At 50.3% G+C, this 12,480-nt stretch overlaps 1 protein-coding gene across 4 annotated transcripts in view; it reads left to right on the top strand.

Moving 5' to 3' along the window:
• The first annotated feature begins 4,757 nt into the window (after positions 1-4,757).
• mgl (low-density lipoprotein receptor-related protein megalin) overlaps positions 4,758-12,480 on the top strand; it is a 190,113-nt gene continuing 182,390 nt past the window's right edge. For 3 of the 4 annotated variants that reach the window (XM_084591382.1, XM_084591383.1, XM_084591385.1), the window contains exon 1: positions 4,758-4,918. In XM_084591382.1, coding sequence (XP_084447508.1) covers positions 4,831-4,918 — 88 coding nt within the window. In that variant the 5' untranslated portion in view covers positions 4,758-4,830. The remainder of the gene's footprint in view (positions 4,919-12,480) is intronic. The other variant, XM_084591384.1, reaches the window with a different exon arrangement.

Consider the following 12,480-nt stretch of genomic DNA (forward strand, 5'->3'; position numbering starts at 1 on the left):
ACTTCCTCACGCGCCTCATTCAAAACGTGACGTCGTAGACGTGCGAGTATGAGACCTATGACTTCGCGTTCCGCAGCAGAACGGCACGCGTAGCCACCATAACCGCATATTTTTGTAAACGATTGTTCCAGGTGCAAAAGAAGCTATCTCGATGAACCACTGAGGAATGGATCAATTCAAATGAGTTAAATGTGGTAGCATTAGGGTTCTCGTTACACCCCCCCCCCCTCCCCCACCCCCCTGTCCTCGTATTCGAAATAGCCTGATTGGTGTTGTGACCGTGCATGGTCCGCGCTTTGCTTGCGCGCACTATTGTTCGCCAGTGGGCATGGTATTGATATGTGCTGTTGGTGCAAGGGCTCTAAGTGAGCCTGTTTCCATGAATCTTTTTGTGTGAGCATGCTTTGCTTTGTCGTGACCCTGCAACTGCCAAGTTGGCCCTGTCAAGGGAATGTCAAGAAAAACACAAAGAAACGTCGCCCTGTGAGAAATAGCCGGAAGTGCTTTTGTTCAACTGTTCACCCTTCCCGTCGAGAGGCGCTATTCTCAAGTGAGGAATGCCTATTGTCCAAAGGAGACGATCGGAGTGACACGTCCGCTGACGTACAGGAGAAGAAAGGAGCATGACGACTACGGCCATTAAAGGATTTCCCGGGAATGCAGGAAAGAGTTGCAATTGCTGGAAAGGGACAATGCTGGGAGCAGTATTCGTGGCGCGCACGTACACTTGGGTTTCTGAGAAGGAAATCCACTTGCCGGAACCAACATAGCGAATCTTTGCAGAAGAATCGAAATTTACCTCCTCGCCGTTCCCAAGCTCTACCCGCCAACAAGTGACCACGCCCGACGGAACAATACTGGACCAGTCAGTGCATCAGACCATCAGTGCAGTGATGTGATCGATTGGTTGCCGATATCTGAGGGGTGTGCCCTGGAACTGATTGGTCGGCATCTTCAGAGAGGGACTGGGCATAGGGGGTTTTAAGGACGTTGCAGAGCACGAAATGAGGCTCTGAGCCCTGGGTAAACGGCTCATCCAGACGCTTCTCGCTATAAACTCTTAACGCTTGCCGTTTTGCTGATATGCCTTTTTTTTCATGTAAATAAGTTTTCTCAAAGTGCCATTAAACCTGCTTGTATATATTTTACCAACTTCGAAGATTCAATCCTTCTTCAACCCGGAGTCTCTGCACGCTACCAAGTGAAGGCCGGGTCGACTTAGTCCCAGCGTTACGACATTGGTCGAGACATTGATGTTACGTGACCGATCACAGAGCACCAGTCACGGAAGTCACCATCAAAAGTAGCCCTTACTTCTCAGATTGGTCCAGAGAATTATGACGCCATAGAGGTCACGTGTCTATGCCCGACCAACCACAGAGCACCAGTGACACGAGACGAATTTAGAAGTGGCTCTTTCTTAAAACTTGTGGCTCTATTTCAAGCACTGATGGTTTAACTCAAACAATTGGTAACCCCCCCCCCCCCCCCCCCCCCTTTCTTCCTGCACAAGGTTGGCACCTGCCCAGAATCTGGGGTACATAAGACTCCCTCACAATTCGCTCAGTACGTGAAGAGAGCCTAGTTCCAACACAGAGGACGTGCACATGCCCATATACTTCTGTGGCTGGACAGACCATCGGAAAAAGATTGGCGGCCACATATTCCGCACAGAACCAAGATGACCGAACATCTCATCTCGATGATGCACAAAGTATCAAGAGACCGCAATTCCAGAGCCACGAGCACACCCACACTTGATACAAAGGCAGCAGGACCAAGTGCAGATTCAGATCACCATTCTTGCCCACGAACGAAGACATGATAATCACCCCACTGCCGCCACCATTGACGGAGAAGGAAAAAGAAATGCAGCCGGCGACTGACACGCGTCAGTATCTCTACTCAAGCGCACAATTGAAATGCAGCTGAGTACGCTAATGCTATCGTTTTCCTCTTCAGGAGTCTTAAGCGGCATCAGGGTTTTTTTCGGCACCAGTAACATTTGCAGTGGGCATGGAGCTGCAAGAAAAAAAAAATACTGCCCGTAGCCAGCTTGGTGGGACCGCAGCAGAACCGCGGCTGCATCGGTTACAAAAAAGAAAAAAAGAATAGCAGAATAATCACAAAATTAGCCACTGGAAAGTTATCCTAAGAGAAGGCATATTTTACTGGAGAAATCGCCTTGCGTGCCAGGGGAAAATTAGAATTCGAAATAAAACATTAACATTTATTATACACAGTTTATCCGGTATTATCCGATAACACGTAACCCTGAAGAGAACGCTGATAGACGCTCAACATTTTTTTAGGCAGAACACACCAGACGATTTTGTAGAGTTAAAGATAAATGACCATAATACAAGCAAAGTTATAATAAGAAGAGCAGCAAAGCAAAACCATTAAAGGGACATCAAAACGTTTCAGTAGACCGTTGAAGCCGAACCCTTCACTACAAAAACAGATGGTTACATAATTTGATGTCATATCGTAAAGAGAATAAAATATTATCGGGACGAATAGTTATATCCCCAGAGTTTAGTACATCTTACGAAGTTTCTTCTACGTTCACAAAAAAAAAAGAAAAAAGAAAAAAAAAAGAGAAGATCATTAGAGTCATTCAGTTCGTGGCCCTTTAATGAAAACGGTAATGGATAACAGCCTTGCTTCTTTCCTGATTTCACGCGAGGAATAGCCACAGACACGTAGCCAGATTTGAGCGAGCTTTTGTAATGCGTCATTCACATGCTCATACCCCAAGACATATTGACTAAAAATACTGCCCCAAGACATTAAAGGCGATCTAAAACTTCTTTTTTTATACATGTCTGCAGCCCTGGACTGATGGAACTGATTTTTTTTTTTACCAATCTGGTTTTGTTTGAATTGATTCGCCTAGGGTTCAGTTTGGACCATAACGTGTATCAATTATTTTTTTATACCGCATATCTAATACCAGCGTCATCAGCGCATATGACGTATTGTGCATAATAACCATTAGTAGAGAGTTTTAGAATAGGAGAACCCTATCGGTTAAGGGAATAGGGTAATAGCAGGGCGCGAGTGTGCATGCTCAGAGTTATTGCCGCATCCCTCGTCCTTTCATCGCAGAATTATGCTCGTGCGCATTGTCGCCCCGCAATTACCATATCCCCTAGCGTAAATGATCCCCCTGTTCTAAATATCTCTCTAGTATTTAGAAAATCATTTGGCGGAGAGCGTAGCCAATCCCGTTCATTGCACATGGCGAACCAAAGGTCACGTGCATTGAGCAGCACGAAGTGGCGCAATTTGTGGAGAATAAACTACTAAACTGATTTACTTTGCTTGCCACACGCCAATAAAGTACTAATCGCTGCGATGGCTCGCCACTGGCAGGCTGACGACCGAAATGAATCGCATAACCAGTGGTCCCAATGTGCAGTGGTGACTCGTCCAAGATAAGTGTGCATTTATAAGGTACAAGTGTCTCCTCAGTAGCTAGGCTTCTGGCGCGTCTACATTCGAGCAGTTTCTCATGGAGTGGAAATTCCGGGACGCTCTACGGACGACCCCTTACAGAAGAAAAATCGAGATGTGGTACCAGTCATTAATACAACCCATTTCCTGGGTACTGCAACCGGGCTCGTGCCAGCGTTATCATGCCTATCGATCTATCTTAGTGGCTGTGCTCAACCTTGTGCGCTCTCAATGTGCCCAACCAACTCAACCAAGTTTTCCGGCAGCGTTCGAGCTGTTTTCAAAAGGGAATATGTTTACTAAATGCCTATTTCATATCGCACAAGAAGGTGAGTCAGCGCACGTGTAGGTTTTACCGATGCGCTGCAGTGCAACTAAGTAACCGATACGTTTTGGTCGCATTGTTGCTTGAGGATTCGAGTAGTGTGGGTACCAGAAAAATTGCATCAAGCGCTCGCTCTCCATCCAATTCTAAATACACCGTGAACGGAGCAAGACGTCACACAGACACTGTATTTAGTACGTTTGCTCAACCAGACCCAACATTTATAGAAGTTTTATTGTTTGTAAACTCACCGCTATACCTTTTAGCGGTAATACGTCAATAATTTAGCATCAATGACATGAAATTAGTTTTAACGTTGCTTTGGAAATGATACCGGTAGATTGGTGTCGCGGCCGAGTTTTTTTGTGCATGAGTCTTTTCCTTTTGTGGTCGTTGCGTATTTGGTTTCATTTTCGGACGTTTGCCTCTGTATGCTAGTTGCATAATTCCCTCGCTTGGGACCAAAAATTGCATTCTCCACCCAAGTTGCGCCACTCTAGGTAAACATTTAAAAGTAACTGTTTTCAAAATGTCCGACCTGATGCGCCATGCACTCGGCCCGAAAGTAGTCAGACAGGATTGCACATGCTCTTTGCCGTAAAAGCAGCAAACAAACGAAAGGGACCACGTGGCATAAACATGCCAGGCGCCAGCGGCGAAGGCTGAAAGCACGCCTGTCTGGCAAGCGGCGGTCAGCGCGAAAGCAAAAACAAGACCGCAAACACGGCAGCAAGGTGGTTCAGAGGACCAGCCCCGGTGGTGTGGCTGGCTGTCCCAGCGTGCTCGGCGAGGATTTCCAGTCAGTAACCCTTGCCCCGTCTTGCAGCGGCCAAGCGCCGCCGCGTCGGGCCGGTCGGGCGCTGTCGGCGCGAGGCGCACGTAGCCGGAGCGAGCGCGTCCTGCCGACGTCAGTGCGCATGCGCGAGGCCGCTCGGGCTCAGCGCCTCCTCGGGGGCAGCATCGAAGCTGGCGAAGCGCCGGCGAGTTGCCGCTCAGTCTTGAATCTGCTCATCGGCTGCAGGATGAACTGATGCGCGGCCACCGAGATGGGCTTTTCGGATAACCGCCGGGTACTCTTGGGGACTGTTTGCGTGCTGCTGTGCGTAACGTCGGCCTCTGATTCAGCGGAAGTAGGTGAGTGCTGCATGGAATCGCGTGCAGGTCGGTTGCTCGCTGACACTGTTTTGTTTACCGCGTCGTGTCCCATTCCCTGACACGTTGTTGCCGGCATGTCAGAAGAACGCGTGGCTTGATGTGGGGCTTCCCACGTCTTCCGCCGAAAAAATGTATTCGTTGGAAGTGATAGCTGCATGCGTAAAACTCGTTGCACTCTGCGTTCCGCACAGCCTATTCGCGATGCCGTGCTGATGATACCGTGCGAGTGCACGTCGGGTCGCCCCTCTCTCGCTCTTCGGACATGCTCCCGCCGTAACAACGTGGCAGGTCCGGTTAGTTCATACACGGCGGTGCTGCGAACCATCGCGCGGAATGTTTGCTTTTGTCAGACTGTTGTGTGTGATGCTTGATCTCGCTGTGCCTTTCACAAATGCTGACGCGTTTATGCTGAGATAGTGCGTATGCCATGTAGCGGGCGCTTCTTCATTTGACGGAGCGAATAGCTCGGTCAATCAAACAAGCGTTCGCTATCGCGTTGCGCTACTATTCAGTTTTGACTATACGTTTAAGCAGCAAACAGTAGACACGGCAGGGTTCTGATCGTCTCATTATTGGAAGGCATCTGCTTAGGGCGATGAAATGTTATGCGGCATTTTGTGAGAAGGCGCTTAAAGTGACAAATCACGACGCGTTTGGTCGTTGCGAACTACAGTGAAAGTTCAGGCGCGACATGGCCATTCGTCAGCACACTGTTGCGATTGTAGACTTGCGGCGCGCGTTCACCTTTGCGCAATTGATTCGAACCGCAGGAATCTGGTTAAAACGAGGTGCTAGTTTGTGTAATCATTACGGCATCGTTTTTTTTTTTTTAGTCTTCTGCAAGTGTCTGCAAACTAATTGCATTATCAACTGAATGACACTGATGTCCATTGAAAATCACATACATTTACTCGCTCACCGCGATCGCGTGCCTCTGAACTCTGGTCGCCGCTTGTACTCCATCGCGAGGTTCGCATGGCCATGCAATAATCAACAGGTCGCCGTTCACTCGTCCTAGCCCAGAGATCTAGTTCGCGGGAGTGCGGCCTTACACGAAGCGCGTTATTGGAAGTATGACTTGTGCTTTTGAGGTCGAGACAATTTCATGAAATTAAGCGTCACATTTTGCGAAAAAGAAAAAATATTTGGTTAGCACCGTCGTATCGTTTTCTTTTTTGCCGATCCAGCCGAACTCGTTCCTGCGAGGTCTTCGTGCGCAACGTGTCATCGCCCCGTACTTCCGAGCACATCTCGTTGCCCGGTGGTGCAGCGACACGCATTTTTCGGCTGTTATGATTTCCTAGATCGGCGAGCTTGCTAAGTGACTGTTTTAATCATCTCGCTTGCGTTTGTCTCTGCCGAAAGTCACCACGTCGCGTCTTGTGCATTCTGTCCGCTCACAGGGGGGAATCTTAGCCTTTCTTGGCGCTTCTTCCGCGCTTCGGCGGGTCTGGGATCCAGTGCGTGGGGTGAATAAGTAACTAGCGACGTTGAATCAGCGCGAGCGGCGGCACGGCGGGATGTTCGCCGAGGCTGGCGCAGGGACTTGCTCGGCTTGCCGCGCTCTTCCTCGGCCGCACCGAGTGGAACCGGCGGAACTGTGATGCATGAGTGACCGCCATCTTTTTCTTTTTGCCTGTTGTGCGGGCGCCCTCGTCCCTTCCCCGACGGGGCGGCGAAGGGGGGGAAAGGCGGGGGTACGACGACGCTGTTTGTCTGGCCCCACCTGAGGCAGGCCCGTGGCGTGCGGGGAATGCCGCCGCCGTTCGGCACTTGTCGAACAAGGCGCGGTGGCGGTTTCCGCGTCGACCCGTGGCTGCTCGCAGAGGCCGTTCCCAATCCGGAATGCAAGCCGTTCTTGCTCGTCTGAGAAAAAAAAAAAAAAAAAAAAAAAGAAATGCAGCGTCGCTGTAGCATCTCGCTCGACCGGTGTCCGCCGACCCGTCCGTGTATCTCTACTCCTTCAATCGATTTTTCGTGGTTTCCGCTAGCTCCTCCGGTATGGAACTTTGCTATAGCGTAAGTCAAGGCGTAATTATCCCTTTCGACTGGTGGGGCTTTCGGATTGCGCTTTGGCGACGCTAATTTGTCCGTGAATGCGGTGTTTGCGGCGGGGACGGTGGATTGGAAATTCCTTTCCTGTCGTGCTGCGATTTTGGCAAGCGTTTTCTCTTGCTCTAGATTCGTTTGATAACGGAGATAGTCATCGTGGTGCGCCTTCCTCGCGAGTACTTAAATTCGCTTTTTCTTTTTCTTAGACGCGTCGTCATTGAATTGTTGGTGCAAAGATGAAATTAATCGCGCTAGTGTTGTGTGCACCGCCTGTTTGCGGCTTCCTGCGCCCGGACAAGAATCGCAGCCGAGCGTTAGGACGTTCCTGTGACAAGCGGTAGCTACCGACGTATCCGTCTTCGACAGCGTATCTGATGAGGTACCACGCTTACGCCTTGGCGGCATATTTTGTAGCTATTGATACGTTAAGACGATCGCGTGGCACAACTGATTTTGGCCTGGCCCCATCGAAGGCCGAGTCGCAAACGCCATTTAATGGCAACATGTTGGTCACTGGTGACGAAGCGAGCGCGGGTGCCTCTTTTGGCAATGGCTTTTGGGGTTGTTCGACTGCCTGGCGTAACTAAAGGGCAAAAGTAGTGAATTCCAATTTAGCAAAAAAGACGTGCGGCGTTCTCTCTCTCTCTTTTTTTCTTTTTGCATTAGTTCCTACTTGCTAGATGTGTTATGAGGCTCGCTCAGTCTCAGAAGGAGGGGGGGGGGGGGGGGGGGGGAGGGTGCATTTCGTCTGGCAGCCGAGGTGTGCCCTCAGGAGGCCGGTCTGCCTCGTCGCGTAGTACGCTCGACTGTCCTTGAAGCCGCCGCCGGCAGCGGCCGCGTGTTCCTGAGGCCTTGTCATCGTCCCGTCGCCGAGTGGCACGCGCCCCCGTCGCATGCGCTGCCGCTCCGCGCTCCGCTGCTTTGCAGCGCAGACATGCTCACAGGCGCGCGGCAAGGTATTCCTTGTGCATGCAGCGGTTGGCGAGGACAATTCGCGCTTGTGACTGGATTTTTCGTCGTGGTAAAGGGTAAATAAAAATTAGCTCTCCGTGCCGGTACTTTGACGCTGGTAGAGATGGCTGTAGTGTTCAAAAATGGTTTTTATGTGGCCCTTCACTGTGGAGTTTATGATGGTCTCTAATTTACGATATCGAAACCGTACTGTAATTTCGTTGCTTCGATAGCTGTCATGCTATAGTCTCTTGCTGGCGATTGCGTACCCATCCATCGCGTCGCGGCGGCGGCACTTCTTCAGGGCAAATTGCTGAATGGCCCATGTGCTGAGTCACGCACGTTCGTTTTAACCGGCTTCCGGGAAAAGGAAGCTATGGCCGAGTTTATCGTTGCGGTGTTTCTACTATCCCGCTGTTCTTTTGGTGTGATGTGGGGCTCGCAAAATCGCTGTACCGTCTGCTTTGTTTTTCGCAGCAGATTGCCGAATGTAACTGTAGAATAATTAGGGGGACACTTAACTTTCGCCCTAAAAGAAAAAAATTCGTGCTTGAATAGTTTCAAATTAATTAAGCCCCGCCGGGGTGGCGCAGTGGTTACGGCGCTCGACTACTGTTCCCAAGGACGCGGGATCGAATCCCAGCCTCGGCGACCCCTTTTCGATGGAGGCGAAAAGCAAGGCGCCCGTGTGCTGTGCGATGTCAGTGCACGTTAAAGAACCCCAGGTGGTCGATATTTCCGGAGTCCTCCGCTACGGCGTCTCTCATAGCCTGAGTCGCTTTGGGACGTTAAACCCCACAACCCAACCAAACCCCAGTTTCAAATTAAAAATCATTATTACTGTGGCATCAGCACGGACCCAAAATACAGGAAAGTAATGCGCATCACATCGCATTCACTAGGCGCCCCTCTAACACGCTTGTACCAACGACCGTTCGTGGCCTATGCGTTGAGTACTCATCTGGCATGCAGAGAACCTGGATGCGAATCCCAATGGCAACAAATTTATTTAATTGAATGTTTCATAGCTTTATTTTGAATGTGAGGTGTTCTAAATTCCCACACGTATAGCCATGCATTTGTCACGTCATAACCCTGTCGCCCTATCAGGATTTTTTCGCACGAGTATATCCGACAGCTGGTGCTGACTACTACGACGCTGGCAGCTTTTCGACCGAACGAGCTGTATAAGCTTCGCGTAATAAGAATGTACGTATGCGTTCTGAGCTTGTCGCCTGTTTATAAATTTTGCAACAAGCTGTTAACGTTCTTTGAATTTCCCTAAGTGAAGCTGAAGTCCCGCACAGGAAAATCTGAAGCAGGCCAGTATTCGTGTAAAGACGCCCGCATGATAGAACGCTGCTTGGGCCCAAACCGGACGCTGTGTATTAAGACCCGGCCGGATTCCAACCCAGTTAGCCTTTTCGGCGAGAAAAGGCTCCCGCATCTCCATCAAGCATGTCAGCTTGCTGGGGAGCACAATGAAAAAGCTTGTAGCTCTCATAGAGCGGAGCCTATGTCTGTAAATGTAACTGATATCGTGGTCGGTTGAGGTGCTTACAACTTGCTTATATTCGAGCGCATCAAACAAAACTACATAATAGTTTGCCTACTGACCTAGTAAGACAAACCTTGCTGCATGAAGCGTGCGTAGCACTGCTCAGGAATGAGTTTCAGAAGCATGTTGATGTAAAAAATAGTTGCTTTAAATTGCAAATTGCTTTATAAAAAGCCGGTCGTACTGTATAAGAAGGGAACGGCGCAGCTAGTATCTGCTACACTTCTGGGTGGACACCTGAACCGCACATTAAGGAAGGTGGAAGGGGAAGAAAGAGAGGCGTCGTAGTGGAGGGCTACAATTTCAACCACCGGGGATCTTTAACGTACCCTGTCATCGCAAAACACACGGGCGTCATAGCGTTTCGTCTCCATAGAAACGCGGCTGCCATGGGCGGGTAGAGAGAAATGGTTTATAGGTTTGCCTTCGAGTCAACGGCGCGTTTGTGTACGTATATAGTGTCTACCGAGAAATGTTGGTCGTGCGCCTTTTCAGCTCTACAACACGAAGCCGGCGAAGGAAGACGCTTGTTGACCTGGGCTCCTCCTGGGGCAGAGCGGCATGTGTGCACCAGGGGGTGGCCCCCTTTCGCTTAGATTTTAGGCTCGCCTTTGGTGTTCGTGTTCTTCCCCGCGGCGTACCGACAATGGGCGCTCATGCTTACAAAAAAAAAAAAAAAAAAAAAAAAAAAAAGATTACAGGTTGAAACCTGGTTAATCCAGTGTCAGCGCTACCGGTTCACAGTCTAGATTAATAAAGTTCGACGCTGCTCTATCAAGTGGTTTTCAGTCAGAGCAAGATGTACGCACGATTACACGGCATCCACAAGCTGCGCCCGATTAGGATACGACCGAGGAATGCATGCTGACGTCGGCGGAGCCGTGCCATAAAGGGCGCTTTTGCTGCCATCGCGGAATCGGGTTAATGGATGCGCCCACCTCGGGACCGAAGGAGGCTCCGGGAACTGTTCTGCAGTTTTCCGGCGTGCCCGGCAGCGGGCGCCTGTAAAATCGCTATAGCCGCCTGCTGTTTCGCCTTCTTTGGCCCAGCCTGGACCTCTCGCAGCCTTCATCCAGCTGCTCGTTGTCCGCGGGTGTGCAACGGCTGACGCCGGTGTCCTCTTGAGGCAATGGGGACGCGTTCCCGTACGCAGCGATCCGCATATCGATGCCGCTCATGTGTCGGCGCAGATGTGCGTGTGCATCGCCCGGATCTCGGGGTGCTGCGTGGTGTTTGTTTTTCCTGCAGCGCTATAGAGAGGAAGTGAAACTTTATGCACGCTGTCCGTGCCTGTCGCCGCGGGCGCACTTTGTGTTGAACATAGCAGAGATCAGGTAACTCCCATGGCGTGCGAAAACTCGTGCTTTCTGTGGTCTTATTACTCTACGCCTGGAGTTCGAAGCTACGCAGAAAACTGCCTTCGTTTGGATGACAATGCATGCAATTTTTTCGCCGCGTTTGCTTGTCTTAATTTCAGCTGTCTGCTTAATCATACGGAGTTACAGTAACTCAACCAGCCCGCAAGTTTTCGTCGTTAATTTTGCGGGTGCCTCACCGACTGGCGCACTTCGCCGCGAGAGCCGCGCCTGCGCGCTGTTTTTGGAAGACGACCGAGCGGCCCCGTCTTATTTCGGTTTCGTAGGAGCCAGCTGACGGCCCAAGCCTCGCCGCCGGAAACCGTCGTCATGACCCAAATATTGACAGGGCGAATCTTAAACGACCTCGACGGCACCTCTCCACATCCGAAGGGGCGAGGCGAAGACGAGCGTTCTCTTTTGTTCGGCTTCTTGTCTCAATCGCTGTCGTGTTTTGAGACGGCCTCCGGCTTTGTGACTGGCTTCAGCCGACTTTTTGACGACGGAGCCTCTTTGGCAGCAGAAAATGCGGCTTTCGTGCCGCGGCATTGGTATTCAGTCGCGCTCTAAAACGTGCCGCACCGCCCCTTCCTGTTCTGCGGAGGACTTTGCAAGAGCGGAAGATGTTATTTCTTTGTATCCGCTCGAGATGGTTGTTACTGTTGCATTGAATCGGCGCAAAGGGCGATGTACGTGGGAAAGTTTCCGTGTGCCTGATGAAATCAAACTCATTTTATTCTTGTTATCTGATCACGGAGCTGCGCGCTCATTGTTAAGTACTGGCAGTCGTTGTTGCCGAGAGGCTTCCGAACTTGTAGCTGTTTCGCTGTGGAGACAATTGAAAGAAACAAGAAACGAGCTGTAATTGATCACGTTATTCCAGGCATTTTTGGAGCGCGTCTTTGTCCCGTGATATTTAAAGACACTAGGAACTAGCTGTAAGTGATTGCGTTATCCCAGAGGTGTTCAGGCATTTTTGGCGCGTGTCTTTGTCTCGCGAGTCTTCGTCATTTTTGTTCCGTGTCACAGATGAGTTTCTTTTCTTCTGAATGTAAGCAGCCGCTGGTTTCTTGTGCATACCGTTTGTACATAAACCCATCCGGAGAGAGCACGGAGAAGTAACGTTTGAGTCTCGACCGTTTTGGACTGCCGGTCGCTGCCGGTGGTTTTAATGCACGGCTGCATGGGGCTGGATGCTGAGCGTGATGCGGTGACGAAGGCATCCTGCCGCTGATTACGAGGTGAAAGCCTCAGCAGCCGTATGCATGCACGATTTCGAATCTAAGCGGTTACAAAATGCAAGGCGCCGGTGTTCGGCAATTCTGGCATTGCCAAAAACGAAAGAAACCGCAAGCAACACTGATATCTTAGTGTTACCCTCAGTGTGAAGTACAAAGACTCGGAGCCAATCACGTCTATTTAAGGCTTATAATTCGACTTCTGAATTCGTCCCTCGCGATTCGACCAACTTATATAGCGTTGGTGACAGGAAACAGTAGCCTCGCTGCACAAACTGTTTTCAGTATGGACTTTTTCTCCAGCTTCCCGCGGCTTATCAACTAGCTTGGGAAACGTGCAGTGTAGCCGAGTTCTAACACGTTCTACCGGCGTTGTAACGGTAGCCA

The sequence above is a fragment of the Amblyomma maculatum genome, chromosome 1 (genome assembly GCF_055883805.1).
Source record: "Amblyomma maculatum isolate TAMU_Amacu chromosome 1, ASM5588380v1, whole genome shotgun sequence".
Taxonomy (NCBI): domain Eukaryota; kingdom Metazoa; phylum Arthropoda; class Arachnida; order Ixodida; family Ixodidae; genus Amblyomma; species Amblyomma maculatum.